This window comes from Elephantulus edwardii, unplaced genomic scaffold (genome assembly GCF_000299155.1).
Source record: "Elephantulus edwardii isolate Elephantulus edwardi_28Jun2011 unplaced genomic scaffold, EleEdw1.0 scaffold00054, whole genome shotgun sequence".
Taxonomy (NCBI): Eukaryota; Metazoa; Chordata; class Mammalia; order Macroscelidea; family Macroscelididae; genus Elephantulus; species Elephantulus edwardii.
Genome location: NW_006399804.1, coordinates 11,235,994 through 11,253,973, shown reverse-complemented (window position 1 = coordinate 11,253,973; position 17,980 = coordinate 11,235,994). Strand labels below are relative to the sequence as shown.

Here is a 17,980-nt window from a genome sequence, read left to right as displayed (position 1 = left end):
ACTGTCCTCCTCCTGTCCTGTCCATAACCACATTAAAGTTTTACCTTACAGAGCACCGTAACATGTCATACCCACTCACAGGACCAGCGCTTCTGGGTCAGGATGCCTGGCAGCAAACACAGGGGCACAGCAAATTACTCCAACATCAGTTGCCATGGAGTTGTTTCTGACTCATGACAACCCGATTTCTGTCCATGCAGAACTGTGATTTTCAGGAAGTAGATGACTAGGCCTCTCATCTAAAGTGCCTCTAGGTTTACTAGAACCGCTAACCTTTTAGTTAGTGGCCAACGACATTAATCTAGAAAGACCCAGGGATTCACTCAGCAAACTAACATATGGAATTTCTCTGATTCCGACTCAACTTATTGCAGATATTCTCAGTCTTCTTCAGTTACTTCTAGCACTCCATTCACCCATTTGTAGACAGTCCCTCAGCGCTCACATGTGTGTTCATTTCCTGGACCATGGGGATGACCTAGGTAGGTTAGTCAACCCTCTCACATCGGTGGTAAAGTTATCACAACAGCACAACTAAATCCACCTGTTAAGCTGTTCAGTAATAAGCAATAAAGCTCTGAGAACTGGTTTATACTTTAAGGTTTCATGGGGTATTTATAAAACAATACGGTTTTAAATTTTTTGTTAGCACACCCTCTCCTCCTAGACATCAACTCTCCTCAATTATTCTCTTTTGCCCCCTATCTGCTTACTCTTACCAGGTGAATTAATTTTCTTGTTGCTAGCAACACTACAAATGAATGGAGTGGTTAGCAAGCCTGGTGTTAAAGATAAGATGGCTCCTCACTAGGCCACAATCTACTTAACCTCAAGGATCTCTTCTTCAGCTTCATAACTCTCGGACCTCATACAGTTCCCGGCACACAGTAGGAACTCAATAAACTTTGCGAATTGAAATGGATGGAAGGATGAATGACTACGTTGGGTTCTGGGGTCAGACACTGAGACACCGGTAGCTTACCAGAATTCTCTTAGTCTCAGTTTCTTCACATATAAAATAGACAATAATACCTTCTCTGTGGATCACTATCAGAATTAAAATAACAGATGTAAAATGCTTAACACAGTGCCTGACACAGCATTACAGTTGAGTGAGTAATATTTTCTCTTTTACAAGACCATATCTGCTCCTTCCTCTGTATCTTCAATGAAGTCTAGTTAAGTGTGGGCATCTGAAGGAAGTTCAATAACTTCTTGCTGAACTAAAATGTTTTAATAGATGAAAATTATAGTGGAAATATGCATAATTCACATTTATGAGAATTATCTAGCAGTGATTCCAATATGTTCTGTTCTTCTTGAAATTAAGTAGCCTCTCTTTAAAGTCTCTTCTTTAGAAAGTTAGAAAATTATTTTACTTAATTACAAGTTATATAATAGTGCTACTATTAGAAAAGTAATACAGAAATAAATATCTTTAGAGATTGGGGTACAATGACATGAGCAAAAGCAAGAATAAGAGAATAATCTTCTTCCCTTAAAGAACTGGGTAAATTAATTTAACAAAATATCTGTGCTAGTTCTTTTCTGTTCTCTGGTTTTTATGTGTTGTGCCACTATCTGAAAGGTTGGCAGTTCAAAGACCTACCTGTTATGTGTGGAAAAGATGAGAAAGTCTCCACTTACTAAGATTTAAGCCTTAGAAACTATGACAGTGGGTCTGGGTTTGGTCTGTTATTCTAAAGATTAACTTCTACAGATTGGGGCCCACTGCTCTTTGGTTTCCTACTAAGTTCAGCCAATAGATAGCAATCAGAAAAAGACAGCTGCAGAGTTTGAGTATTTATCCTATTCTCTCAACAGTGTTCCATTCCTTTAAGGCATTAGCTCCACAGTAGCCCCTCTTCCAAGCTACTTCATATGTGACCCTCTAGTGGGTTTTCATAGGTTATAATCAACATGAGAAAGACTGTGCTTTTGCCTGTGGAAAAAGTACATAAAAAAAAAGTATATAAAAAAAGTATATACTGTGCTTTTAAACCATCTACCTTTGGGTTCAGAGTACATCTCCTTACACTGTAGACCACCAGAGGTCCCTTTGTTCGTAACAGGAGTTGTAATATTCTGAACATTTTCAATGTGACTCTTCTCTCTTTTTGTGATTGCTATCTATTGGCTGAACTCGTCAGGAAGCCAGAGAGCAGTGGGTCTTAAACATATGTACTTTATAGGTATTAGTTGATCACTATTTTCATTTTAAAGATGAAGAGCTGAAGTACATAGAAGTTTTTGGTTTGGTTTTTTTTTTTTTTTAAGTACACAGACATTTTAAGTAGAATTGTTTTAAAACACACATCCAGGAAATTGCAGTACCAACATTCTATAAGGGTCTATAAGGCTTAAATATCTTGATCAATGTAGTCTAGCATGTGATGAAGCAAAAATTTAAAACAATATTTGTCTAATCATTTATTTCACAGTCAAGAGCAAAAGGATCATTTTCCTTTGAGGTCTGGATTCTCAGAAACTGGATTCTAGGCAACTTATATATTGTGAATAAAATGATAGCAACTTTGGAGAATCTTAATTATAAAGGGGGCTCCGGTAGCATTGCAGTTAAGGCATTTGGCTGCCAATCAAAAGGCCAGTAGTTTGAATCAAACAACTGATAACGTAGGTGAAAGAGGTGGTAAACTGCTTCCATTAAGATTTCCACCCTGAGGAGTCATAAGGGACAGTTAGTTATACTCTGTCCTTACAAGTTCGCTATATATCAGACTTGAAGACTCTATATTTGGTTTATATGAAATAATCATGTAACAGTACATAAAAAAGAGCCTTTAATTCCATGAGTTTATTATGTTTCTACAGTAATGTAACTTGTATAATCTGCATAATGCAGGTTGTTGATGAATCTTCTTGCAATTCTGATGTCACATTCTTCTTTCTAAAGTCTAGCTTCTCAAACGATTTATTCAGCCTAGAGACTGAACAGATATGGAGAAAGGATTTAACTCTGACACACATTTTTCTTGATTTAAAAAAAAATTATACTAGTTTATTTACAAAATTCGAACACCTTATTATCAAATTGTACAGCCCCATGATTAATCCCCTCCCCCAACACACACATCCTCATCCCTCTGCTTCCACCCTCTCACACCCCTCTTGGATTCTTATACTCACTCTACAAAAATGGTTTTATACAATATTTATCCTGTGGGACTGAATTCGTTCACTAAGCATAATGCTCTCCAGTCCCTCCCAAGTTAGGTAATTTATAAAAACATTATATAATAACTATATATTTAATATATGATATAGAACATATAATTAATCGATAGACTATATGCACTATATAATCAATATATAATAATATTTAATATGTAATAATTAAATATATATAATATATAATAATTTACAAAATCATTGCTCCTGCATGCTGCATAGTATTCCATTGTGTGAGTGTGCCATGATTTCTCAATCCATTCATTTGTGGTTGGACATTTGGGCTGTTTCCATGTTTCTGCGATGGTGAATAATGCTGCTATGAACACTGGTGTACAAATCTCCATTTATGCCTCAGTTCTCATTTTTCCTGGTATATTCCAAGCAGTGGAATATCTGGGTCATATGGAATGTCTATGTTCAGCTTTTTGAAGAAGTGCCAAACTACCTTCCAGAGTGGTTGTACCATTTTATAATCCCACCAACAATGTATAAGAGTTCTTTCTTACCATATCCTTCCCAACATTTATTACTTGCTTCCCTGTTTAACTTTGCCACTCTCACTGGAGTGAGATGGTACCTCATTGTGGTTTTTATTTGCATCTCTCTTATTGCCAGTGATTTGGAGCATTTCTTCATATGTCTGTTTGCCATTCAAATATCTTCCTCTGTGAAAATTCTTTCCATGTCTTTTGTTCATTTTGTAATTAGGTTATCAGCCCTTTTCTTGTCAAGGTCCAGGAGTATTCTGTAAACTTTTGTTATAAGACTCTTGTCTGAGATAGCATTACCAAATGTTTGTTCCCAGTCTGTAGGTTTTCTTTTCACCCTGTTGGAAAAAGTTTTTGATACACACATGGATTTAATCTTTAGAAGGTCCCATGCATCAATTTTATCCTCTTCAGATTATGCATTTCTGGTTGTATTTGGCAGTCTCTTTATGCTTTGGAGTAGGGCTTCTAAGCTTGATCTCAGTTTGTCTCTTATGAGCATTCTTTTTGGAATACTGGTTCTTGATCTAGGTTTAAGTTTCACATGAGCACAAACAAGTGTTCTGGGATTCCCATTCTTCTCAGTGTTATCCACAATTTGTTACAATCCACAGAGCCAAATGCCTTTGTGCAGTTGATAAAACACAAGTATATATCCTGCTATCCTCAGCTTTCAGCCAAGATTCATCTGACATCAGTAATGATATCCTTGGTGCCATGGCCTCTTGTAAATATAGTCTGAATATCTGGAGTTCTCTGTCAATGTACTGTTCTAGCTGCTTATAATAAACACCAGAAAGATTTATTTGCATGTGTTCTTAATGAGACTTTTTTATAATTTCCACATTTTTTTGTATTACCTTTTTGGGGAATGGGAACAAAGATATACCTCCATTCTGTTGACCAAGTTGCTGTCTTCCAAATTTCTTGGCATAGACTGGTGAGCACATCCAGGTGGAACTATTTATTTAAACATGTCACTTGTTATCTCATAATTTCTCAGGGCATTGTTTTTTTTGTTTTTTTTTACACCATTGATTTCTGATCATATGCTATTTTTTGAATGGTTCTGTGTCAGCCAACTCTCTTTGGTAATTTGGTATATTCCTTCCTTCTTCTTTCTAAACTATTTCCTTTTCTCTTCTTTTAATGCTTCCCAGAGTACTGAAGAGCAGTGATGTCAGTTTAAAGACTAAGGTGTGCCAAATTCAGGTCATAGTCTTCTCAATCATCTGCTATGCATTAGAGAGCTGGAAAATAAATAAGGATGACAGAAGAAGAATTAATGTCTTTGAGTTTCAGTGCTGGAGAAAGTACAGAATATCCATGGAGATAACAAAAGAACAAGCAGATAATGTCTTGGAGAAGGTGGAGACAGAGTGTTCCTTGGAGGTAAAGATGGAGAAGCTTCGTCTTTCATACTCTGGGCAAGTAACTAGGTGAAGCTATTCATTGGAGAGGGATATTCAGGACTATGGGAAGGTCAGTAAAAGAAAGGAAAACCCCTTATGAGATGGATTGACACAGTGACTTTAGCAATGGGATTGAGTGTTTCAGAGATGTGAGGATGGCACAGGATAGGACAGAGTTAAGACTGGCTGTTCATAGGATTGATGGTACCCAATAACAATAACAACAACAAGAAACAGATAATTCTAGATTTTGTCCACAGTATCCTTCATAGAAACCTTGCTTGCTGAAAGTGAAGAGAACTTGAAGTACTTGTTGCAAAGACTACAGTCTTCTGTATAAATTATGTCTCAATATCAAGAAAACAAAAAATCCTCATCACCAGGCCACTATGCAACAAAATTATAGATGGAGAAAAGATAGAAACTCTTAATGATTTCATATTATCTAGATCCACAATCAATACCCTGGGTACCAGCTACTCAGGATATCAAAAGATGTGTTGCATAGGGAATTGGATGACAAAGTTGTTCCTAATTCAAGCAATGATATTTTCAATTATTTGCTGTACACCTGAGAGGTGAACAGTGAATAAAAATGATAGAAAAGTAATTGATGCCTTTGAGTTGTGGTGTTGGAGAAGAGTACTAAATAGCCCATGGACTGCTGAGAGAACAAACAAATGTATCTTGGAAAGGGTGCAGCCAGAGTGCTCCTCAGAGGGAAAGATGGTGAAATTTCATCTCACATATTTTGAGCATGTGGTTAAGAGCAGTTAGTACTTGGAAAGCAGAGGGTCAGAGGATAAGGGGAAGACTCATAATAAGATGGACTGACATAGTGACCACAGCAATAGGTTCTAGTGGCAGGGATAATGAGCATGTCACAGGATAGAGGAGGGTGCAGATCCATAGTTCATAAGGTCACTATGAATCATAACCTAACCACAACAGTATTTTGTTTAGTATACAAGCATTATGCAAAAAAAGAAAAATATTGTAATTAGTTACACTTTTTTTCTAAAAGAAAAACAAAGCAAAAGCCAATATAAACATCATTCAGACAGGAGAGAAATTTTGCTATTCAGCTATGAGTTAGTTACAACTTGAAGACACATAAAAACATCAACATTTCTCATTAGTTTTATGTAGAGAAATACATTCTCTACACACACACATACACACATGCATGCGCTACACACACACATACACACACACACACTCCAACAACTTCAGAACTTATTCTAATTTATCTTGTTAATACTTTGATATTGAGATCGGGCTTTCTACTTGCCATCATACTTTTAAATGAAAGTTATTTTGTTAACTCTAGTTGTGAAGTCCGTAGATAGTGCAAATGGTTAATGAACTTGGCTGCTAGTTCAAGCAAAAAATTGGAAGTTCAAAACCAAATGCAAGAAGAAAGGTTGGTGATCTGCTTGCGAAGCATCTGTCACTGAAAACTCTGATGAACACGGTTCCCTGACACACTGGGATCACCATGAGTTGGGACCAACTCAAGGAAAGTGGTTTTTTTGTTTGTGTTTTTTTTCTGTTTACTTGTAGTGCTCTTTAGAAACGACTGGATGGCACATAACAACAACAACAGTGCTCTTTAGAATATAAGAAAATGCTGAACTATTGCTCTGTTCCTAACACTGCCTTTCATATAGTAGGTGATTAGCCAAATTTTGTTCAATTAATAAGACATTTTTATTTAGAAGCATCATCTTTATAACTCTCCCAGAAAATAGGAAATATTTGACATGACTTACATAGCCTGGTTAATAACTCGAGATTTTTCCAGAAGGTACTCAGAAATCTGTGCTCCCACCACAGTTCCAAAAGAGGTGAACTTCATTTCTAAGTATTTTCCAAATCTGCTGGAATTGTCATTTATAATAGTGCAGGCATTACCAAATGCTTCCACCAAATTATTTACTTGTAAAATCTTCTCTTGAAGTGTTCTATTGTTAGCCTAAAGAAAAAATATCATGTAATGTAGGAAAGCATGTAAAGAAATTAATTTTGCATATAATAAAATAATTTTCTTTTTTGATAAGCATTTTATGCAGGACACAAGAGAGTAAAATTCTAGCATAATGTCAAATATTACAATCTGGTCTGTTTTCCCTTTCCATACTTGTATTTATGCACTTGCTTTCTTAAAGAGCAGTGAAGAAATAATCTACAGACATTAAGTACTGGAGAGGGAGGGGCTTGCAACTTCCCTGGAGAGAAACTGCTCCAGTGGGAAACCTGGCCTCTGTGGGGCCACTCTACAGATCAAAGAGGACAAAATAATTTAAAAGAGTGGGCTACAATAAGACTAGAGACTCACTCCCACAGCCTGCATACTGAAATGCTAGGGAGGAAGCTGCTCATAAAGCCTCTGGACCGAAACTGCTTAAGTTGGGAAACCTGGCCATACCACTCTGCAGTCAAAAGAGGACAACAGACTTCAGGCAATGGAGCTGAAATCAGGTAAGACACTCACACCCAGCACCAGCACACTGAGATGCAGGGGAGGGAGGGGCCTGCAACTCCCTTGGAATGAAATTGCTCCAGGGAGCCACTTCGCAGATCACACAAGAGGACTTTAGGAGAAGGGGCTGCAATAAGAGGTTTCCACATGACTACAATGCAGATCTGAGAGGACCCGAAGGGCATTTATGAAGTGCAAACTTTTCTACCTACCAGGCCCAAATAGGACTTCCAATAGAGCAAATTGTCTACCCCTATAGAAGGAACACTTTAAGATGGTAACTAATCAGTAACATTATAAAGATAAAAAACAATCAACAACCTACACAGACACAATAGAAACGGCTTAATATATACCAAGGAAATGCTTACGTAATTTCAAGAAAGCAGCAGGAAGCTTCTAACATTGTGAGAAAAAAAAATCCTTCTCTTAAAATAGTAGACTATATTGTAAACCCGGTGAATACCTCAGAGACAGATGAGATATACTGATGTGGAGTCACATGAACAGCTACTGAAGAAGGTATAAATGATGGAAGAAAGAATAGAAGCCATAAATAAAGTGAACATCCTAGAGATGGGGAACCAGAAGAAATATTTGAAGAAGAGTTACATGAATAGTTACAGAAGAAGGTGCAAATGATGGAAGAAAGAATGGAAGGTAAAAGTAAGATTAATACTAGGAAGACCCTCGATGTGATGGATCATTTCTGTGACTGGGGTGGTGGGAGTGAGTGTGTCAGAGATGGTGAGTTTGGCACAAGATAGAGGAGGGCTTAGGGCTCTTGTACATATGGTTGCTATAAGTCACAAGCAACTTGATGGCACATAGCAACAAGAGGCAAGGAGCCGGAAGAAATATATCGATGCAGAAGAACATGAGCAACTACAGAAGAAACTGCAAAAGATGGAAGGAAGAATTGAGACTATAAATAAAGACGTAGAAGAACTTAAAAAAAATCATCACAAGACAGAAAGAATATATCCATATTAAATGCCATAATTGGCAGGCTAGTGTTTATCACTGCCATTAGCTGTGTTTCTGGTTCTGGAAAAAAGAGAAATGCACAAAAATGCAATCCAGAATATCAAGACCAAAATAGCAGAAGTATGCAATAGGTTGGAGGACAAAATAGTTAAACTGAAGAGACGCAACCAAGAATAAGTGTCAGTGAGCTGGAAGACAAGAACCTCAATGGAAACCTACTGGAAGAGAAAAGAGAGGAGATGGAGGGAAAATGAAGAAAACATTAGTATCATATGCAATAACATCAAAAGAAACATTGTATGTATGATCTGAGTTCCAGAACAAGAGAGTAATAAGGAAAACATTGAGAAAATTGTGAATAAGGGATTAGAAGAAAACTTCTCAGGTATTATGAAGAACAAGGAAATTCATATTCAAGAAGCTCAGCCAATCTAAAACAGACTAAATTCCAATAGAAAATGAAGACATACCATAGTCAAATTCTTCAAAATAAAAGATAAGTATAGAATTCTAAAAGCAGTGGAAGAAAAACCAAGAGTTACCTACAAAGGAGGACCAATTAGATTAAGTTCTGATTTCTCAGCAGAAATATTGCAAGTAAGAAGATAATGGGACAAAACCCTCGGAAGTTTGAGAGAAAACAATAACCAGCTGAGGATCCTATGCTCAGCAAAGTTGTCCACCAAATTTGAAGGAGAAATTAGGTCATTTGCAGAAAAACAGTAACTTAAGTTATTTGTGAAAACCAGACCTACTTTACAAGAAATTTGAAGGAAAGACCTTCACAAAGAGACATCAAAGGAAAGTGGACGGACCGTAGAAACCAGAAACACAGAAAAAGAAACACAGCTAATGGCAGTGATAAACACTAGCCTGCAAATTACAGCATTTAATATGAATGGATTAAATGCACCAATCAATAGGGAAAGAGTAGCAGTTGTTGTTGCTATGTGCCATTGAGTCATTTGCGACCCATAGTGACCCTATATACAAGAGCCCTAAACCCTGCTCTATCCTGTTCCAACCTCACTGTCTCTGAAACGCCTACCCCAATCACTGGAAAAAAAACCCCAAAGCTTATCAATATGCTGCCAGCAAGAGATATATCTAAGAGATGAAAAAGACAGACTAAAAATCAAAGGGTGGAAAAAATATACTAAGCAAATGGCATTCACAAAAAAGTAGGATTGGCAAACTAATCTCTGATAAAATAGACTTCAGGATGAAAACCACCATAGAAGATAAAGACACGCATATATATTGATCAAAAAGCACAATAGATCAAGAAGACAGCATAACCTTGGTTTCATCTACGTACCAAATGATAGACTACAAAATACATAAAACAATGGCTTACAATCTTGAAGAAAGAAATAGTGTCACAATAGTAGTGGGAGACTTTAACACATCACTCTCACCAAACGATAGGTCAACTGGAAAGAGACTTATCAAAGATGCAGAAGATTTAAATTATAAAATCCGCAAACTTGACCTTGTAGATCTATTCACTATAATGCACCCAACTAAAAGTTAATTTACTTTTTTATCAATTGCACATTGTATATTCTCCAGAACCGATCATATATTATGATACAAGGAGAGCCTCAACAAAATAAAAAATAAATTAAATATGTCTTCTGAGACCACAATGCCATAAAACTAGAAATTAACCACAAAAGGAGAAAGCTTACAAAACCACTCATGTGGAAACTAAATTACACCCAGCTGGAATATGATTGGGTTACAGAAGAAATTATTGTTGAGTAGTTGTGTATCATAGAGTCAGAATGACCCATAGCTGACCATCTTGGCATAGGTTTTCAGAGGCAGTTAATTGCTCGGGAAGAAATTGCCCATCCTTCTCCCACAGAGCACAGAAGAAATAGAAAATGAAATTAAAAAGTTCCTTGAAACAAATGATAATAAAAATATAACATATCAAAAGCTCTGGGATACAGGTAAGGCTGTCCTGAGGGGATAGTTCATAGCAACAGGCAAACACATTAAAAAAGAAAAAACAAGCACAATTAATGACCTAACTTAACATCCCCATCAAACAGAAAAACAAAAACAATGTAAACCCACAGCCTCTAAAAGAAAGGAAATTATAAGGATAAGGGCTAAAATCAATGAAATAGAAGATAGGAAAACAACTGAAACCATCAATAAGACCAAAAGCTGGTTCTTACTTAACAAAATAGCTAGTTTTGGTCCAACAAAATAGACAAACCACTGACAAATTTAATGACAGGAAAAGAGATAAGATGTAAATAACTTAAATAATAAATCATAGAGGTGGTATTACAATAGAACCAGATCAAGTTAAATCTATAATATCATAATATTATGAAATCCTATACTCTGATAAATTTGAAACCCTAAAGGAAATGGACAAATTCCTTGAAAATTATGCCTTACCTAGAATGACAAGAACATACAGACTCATCACAAAAGAAGAAACTGAGTATGTCATAAAAATACTCACCTCCAAAAAAGTTCTGGCCCAAATGATTTCATGGCTGAATCCAACCAAACAATCAGAGAAGATCTGTCACCAATTCCACCGAAATTATTTTAAAAAATTAGAAAAAGAAGGAACACACTTACAGTCATTCTATGAAGTAACCATAACCCTAATACCAAAACCAAGCAATATCAACATCTCAAATACAGATCAATATCTATCATGAACATAGATGAAAAATTCTTTAACAAAATCCTGCCCAATAATATCAAACAGTACTGCAGAAAGTCGAGGACTACAGCCTTCAGGATGGATTGAAGCTCAATATCAAGAAAACAAAGATTCTCACCACTGGGGCTGATTGGCAGCATCATAATGGATGGTGACAAGATTGAGATTGTTCACAGATTTAGTCTGCTTGGATCCACAATCAACAATATTGGCACCAGCATCCAGGAAATAAAAAGACATATTGTGATGGGAAAGTCTGCTGTTAGAGACCTCGTCAAAGTACTGAGGAGCAATGATATCAGTCTGGAGACTAAGGTGCATCCAATAGAGGCCATGATCTTTGCAATCACTTGCTTTGCCTCAGAAAGCTGGACAATGACAAGAAATGGTAGAAGGAAAACATGCTTTTGAGTCCTTGGAGAGGGACATCATGCTTGGGAGGGTGGAGGGACAGCACAGGAGAGGAAGATCCTCTATGAGATAGATTGATTCAGTCACTGGGGTAATTGGGATGGGTGTGTCAGAGACAGTGAGATTGGCACAGGACAGAGCAGGGTTTAGGGCTGTTGTATATGGGGTAGTTATGAGTTGCAGGTGACTGGACAGCACATAATAAAAACAACATTTAAAAAAAGTCATGACCATAAGGATTCATAACAGGTATGGAAGGTATTTCAAAATAAGAAAAACAATCACCATAATTCATGACATTAACAAATTAAAGAAAAAGAACCACATGATCCTATCAACTGATGCAGAAAAGGTCTTTGACAAAATCTAACATACCTTCCTTATTAAAACACTTATTAAACTGGAATAGAAGGGAATTTCCTCAACATAGTCAAAGGTATATATGCAAAACCAAGAGCCAAAATAATTTTAAATGAAGAATAATAAAGGGTAAAGACAGACAAGCCAAGGATGCCCCTTTCACTACTGCAATTCAATTTTATATTGGAAGTAAATTCTAGGGCCAGATGTCAAGAGAAGGAAATAAGATCGGTAAAGAAGTGGTAAAACTGTCACTATATGTAAGTGATATGGTAAGGTATACAGTTGTAGTTGTGGATTGCCTTTGAGTAGATAGAGCATGACTCCTAGCAACCCTAGGAACAAAACACCCAACAACACTCAGATAAGGAAACTAAGAAAGTAATATAATTTAGAATTGCCAATATCAAATTGAGATACTTGAGAATAAACATAAACATAGATAGCAAAACCTTTATAAAGAAACTTTTACTTTTCAAAACGAAGACTGCATAGTGGAATGGGCTTGGGAGGAGGGATTGTATAACAGTGAAAGAATTTTACTTTTCAAAGAGAAGAGTGAACTGGGAGGGAGGTTAGGCAGGGAAAATAGTGTAACAAAGAATGAATGGAAATCCAAAGTCTCTGTAAATGTTCATTAAAATTAATAATAAAAGAAACAATAAAATACTACTCCAAGAATCAATAAAGAGACCTAAATAAATGGGGAAATATTCCTTTTTCATGGATATAGTTGTTATGTATGATTGAGTCAACTGTGCCTCAAACAAGAAGACTCAATATAGTGAAAATGACAAACTGACCAAAAACAATTTACATGTGTAACACAATATCAATACAGATACTAATTTTTCAAAGTGAGATAAAAGGCAATTTTCAAGTTTCTTTGGAAAGGAAAGGGACCCTCAAATAAGCAAAGTACTTCTGAAAACAAAACTGAAGTGGCAGACATAGGACTCCCTGATCTCAAAACTTACCACACAGCTGTAATAAACAAAACATCATGGTACTAGTACAATGACAGACAAATAGAACACTGGAATAGACTAGAAATTAACCCCTTTACCGATGATCAACAGGTATTCAACAAACAAATAAACCCTACAAATGGACAAAATACATGGAAAGACTCATAGAAGAAGACATTTGGATGGGCAACGGACACATGAAGAAATTATCAAAATCACTGGTAACGCAGTAAAACACACATGATGTGTTGATGTTCTGAAGAGAATTATTAATTCTCTGAAAGGCAGAGTTTTATAGTTTTTCTTTACCAGCCTTCTTAATGAAAATATGTATTAAAATATACATACATTATAAGCCTGCACTGGGTGTTTGTGCTTTAGCAACACTGAATTTTAAAATTCCATCTTCCTTCACTCTCTGTTCATTAGTTTGAGTAAAATAATTTACAAATCACATTTCCAGGGGATAGAGAATTGGGTCTGCAATACCAAAATGCCAGATTTGGAAAAAGTAGTTAATAGTGAACTACACAAAAAGTTACACAATGTAAAAGTCTATCCCTGATTTATCAACACAAGTCATGGTGCATCGCTGCTTTTATTAAATGGGACTTTTCCTAATTGGTGACCTCCTCTCTTGGGCAATACTGTCCTCAGTTACTAGAAGGAGAACAGGTATTTGGAGCTTTTATAATTTTCCAGTTCATACTTTGAAAATATTCCCTCAATATATGATCTATGTATCAGAATAGCCTCAGGTATACACATTTTTCTTTTGGATTTGTGATTTCCCATTGATACCATCTTATATCCATGTATTTACAAATCAAATGAAATACTCTTAAGCTTTGCCTTAAATATACTGAGTAGCTTGCATACAGATTTACTTCTGGCAGAGCATGGGAGTTATGAATTCTAATAAATCCTGGAGAGTTAAAATATATCAATAAACTATTATATTATCTTATAAAATAAAAATATGGATGAGAGTATTAACAAGGGAAGAAAGTATAAAAATAATCACTGACAAGAAGAGATGCAATATTAAAGAGATTTAACTTGGGTAAAAAAAAAAAAAAAAAAAAGAAGAGATGCAAATCAAAACCACAATGAGATACCATCTCACTCCACTAGGGGCAAAGTTTAACAAGACAGCAAGCATTTTGGAGAACTCTCTCACACTGTTGATGGGATTGTAAAATACTATAACCACTCTGGAAGGCTGTTTTGCATTTCCTCAAAAAGATGAACATAGACATTTCTTATGACCCAGCTATTCCACTATTAGGATTATATCCCAAGGAAATTAGAACTGAGACACAAATGGAGATTTGTACACCAATGTTCATAGGATTGTTATTCACCATCTTAAGAGCATGCAAACAGACCAAAAACCCAACCACAACCAAACAGGCTGAGAAACTGTGGTACATTCACAGATGGAATACTAGGCAGCATTTAGAAGCAATGACTTTGCAAAATACTGTTTAACATGGGAGAGGCTGGAGAGCATTACATTGAGTAAACTAAGTCTCATAATGATAAATAAGACCATTATTGTTAAAATAGAAGGTTAACTAAGAAGATGTCTATAAAAGTTTAAAGGCAGAAGGGGAAGTAACAGTTTGCCTGAGGATGGAGAGCACATGAAATTATGGGGTTTCAGAATTTGGTGGGCAGAGGAGGGGGTAAAAGAATTAGGAAAGATCCAGGCAGGACCTGAAATGACAGGGTAATAATGAGTCTAGATTAATGGTGATTATATTGATCAATGTATAGAAATGATTGTATGAAACAAAATATTAATAAAAGAATATAAGAAACAAAATGTGTATGAATTAAACTCAGTGTATACAATGTATGCAAACCAACATAAAATTTTTTAAAAAAGAAATAAACCATACATTTCCTAGTCAAATATATTCTGTTTAGTGCCTGATGTGCACACCATTTAATACAAGTCTCTGGTTTTGTTATTCCTCTCTACCTGTCTGGGCTCTAACTCAAATGTTCCCCAGAATTACTTCCTTTGCTTCCACAGAAGTGGCTGAAGCTGAAACTAATAATAAAGATAATTACCAAATCAGAAGTATAGAAAATGGAATGATTGTGAAGATGGAGAACAAGCAGCTCTTAAGTGTGAGTTGGAGGCGTGGAATCCTCATCAAGGCCATCTTGGCTCTCCCTCTATTTTCTTCTATCCCATTGGCAGCATTGTGATGGATGGTGAAGAGATTGAGACTGGAAACAGCTTTAGTTTGTTTGGCTCCACAATCAACACACCTGGCACGAGCAGCCAGGAAATTAAAAGACATATTGCATTGGGAAAGTCTGCTGTCAGAGACCTCTCCAGAGTACTAAAGAGCAACAATATCAGTCTGGAGACTAAGGTGCACCTGGTCTGTGCTATGGTCTTTGCAAGCACTTGCTATACATCAGAGAGCTGGACAATGACTAGGAATGATAGAAGAACTGATGCCTTTGAGTTGTGGTGTTAGGGAAAAGTATTGAATATACCATGGACTACTAAGAGAACAAACAGGTTTGTCTTGAAGAGGGTGAAGCCAGGCTGCTCCTTGTCTGCAAGGATTCTGAAGCTTTGTCTGACATACTTTGGACATGGTGCAAGGAGGGACTGGTCCTTGGAGAGGGACATCATGCTTGGGAGGTTGTACAGGAGAGGAAGAACCTCAATGAGATGGGTTGATTCAGTGACTGAGGTAATGGGGGTAAGTGTGTCAGAGATAATGAGACTGGCACAGGATAAAGTAGGGTTTAGGGTAACTATGAGTTGCAAGCAACTAAATGGCACATAACAACACAACATCTCATTGAGCTCTTTCTCTTAAGTAACTTGAGTTTTTTAAATTCATTTAGTAATTAATTGAGTTCACTATGAAAAAATTTATTTGGGCAAACAACCAATCTTTATAAAAAGGAAAATCCCCCTTGGAGATGTAGAGCAATATCCATTATTTGTATATTGGTAGAAATTCATTCCAACGAATGATTTTCAGTGTAAGGCCCAGGTGAGATCAACAGTGTTGAAGAATTACAAGGGGTTTTTTTTGTTTGTTTTTTTTTTTCTCTTGTTTTATAGGTAAGGGAGAGGGACAGTAAGCATATTTGGAATACAAGCTACATTAGAGCTTGGGAAAGCTGATGTGTGGAGTAACAGTAAGGTTCTGAGTTAATAAATAAGAGATTTGAATATCTTATAAAAGAAGAGTGATACGTGAGAGAAAAGAATAGGAAGAATTGGGTTATATTTTGGTTCTTTTAAAGTGTTGTATTCATTTGACTTTGAACCCATAAGAAAAAAGTTTGCATAATATCTAACTGCTAAGTAAAATTTATTAGGCTGCATATTATAAAGGTAAATAGTCACCAAATATTCTATATTTTGCATCTGATAAATTTTATTCATTTCTAGAACTCACATTTCAAAACAATCAAGGAAATAACTAGCGGAATAAACACTCATGAAACTGAAAACCAAGATCTGATAAGGGTAAGATTCTGATACATAAACAAAGTTCCAACTAACATTAAATCACATTTTAAAGTCTAGAACAAGATAAAGAGATAAGATAAGGAAGACTGTTGACATCTACAAAACACTTATACACACGTAATCCATTATTGATGAGAATGCCTACTGACCCACAAATCAAGAAAGCACAATGAAGACCCTTGTAGAAATGAATTCAAGTCCTTGACTCTTCTATGGCAAGAGAACATGCTTGGTCTCCCTCCTTCCCATATTAGAATTTATTTTACTGACTTTGACTCATATGCACTGGGTAATATTTGAGTCAACTGGGCACCTCTGAAACTAGCCTAGAAGCTGATGAGCAATGAGATGTGGAAGGGATTGACAGCAGAGCCTTGTGGTGGAATCATCTTAGTATATACTGATTCTTCTGGGCCTGAGGGGTCACTTGCAGGTATAATTAGTAGTAGTTGTTGTTGTTGCTATGTGACATTGAGTGGCCTGTGACTCATAGTGACCCTCTGTGAAACAGCCCTGCAACCTGCCCTGCCTGGAGCCAGTCTTATTCATTGACATGGAAATCCGTACCCCGATTGCCCTAGTTATTTTATCAATCCCTCTCATCTGAGGTCTTCCTCTCCTGCACAGTCCCTCCACACTTCTGAGCATCATGCCCTTCTCTAATGATAGGTCCCTCCTGGCCATATGCCCAAAGTATGTGAGACTGAAAAATACTGACATATTACATATTGGTGAAATGTGATAGATAGGCCTGGGACATTATGAATCAGACAATCATATGCTCTACTACATTGGAGATGAAAAGGTGAGGGGAAAAATGGGGTCTCTTTCATAGTAAAAAGGCCATTACTAGATCCATCTTGAAATACTATGTTGTGAGCAACAGGTAACGCATATACAAGGAAGTCCGGTGAACACCACTATCAATTCAAATATATGCACCAACTACCAGAGGCGAAGAGGAGGAAACCGATGATTTCTACCAATTTTTGCAGTTGGAAATCTATAGAACATGTAACCAAGATGCAATAATAACTATAGGTGACTGGAATGAAGAAGTTGGGAACTGGGAAGAAGGATCAGCAGTTGGAAAACATGGACTTGGTGACAGAAATGAAGCTGGATACAGCAGTCTACACAATGATTTACTTATTTGAAATACCTTTTATAAGAAACATAGACACAACTATACACATGGATTTCACCTAATGAGGGTATGCACAAGAATCAGATAGTTTATATCTATGGAAGAAGTCCTTGGAGTAGCTCAATCTCAGCAGTGAAAACTAGGCCAAATACTGATTGCAGAACTGTAGAACAGACTATTAACTACTCATATGCAAGCTCAAATTAAAGCTAAAGAGGGTCAAATCAAATCCACAGGAATAAAAATTTCATCTTGAGTCTATCCCAAAAGGATTTAAAAATAAACTCAGGAGAGATCCAAGATGGCGGCAGAGGCAGAGACGGC

The 17,980-nt window shown here is 36.5% G+C and overlaps 1 protein-coding gene across 1 annotated transcript in view; it reads right to left on the bottom strand.

Moving 5' to 3' along the window:
• MYO3A (myosin IIIA) overlaps positions 1-17,980 on the bottom strand; it is a 318,705-nt gene that overhangs the window by 138,802 nt on the left and 161,923 nt on the right. Inside the window, exon 13 of the mRNA XM_006887107.1 lies at positions 6,865-7,067. Coding sequence (XP_006887169.1) covers positions 6,865-7,067 — 203 coding nt within the window. The remainder of the gene's footprint in view (positions 1-6,864; positions 7,068-17,980) is intronic.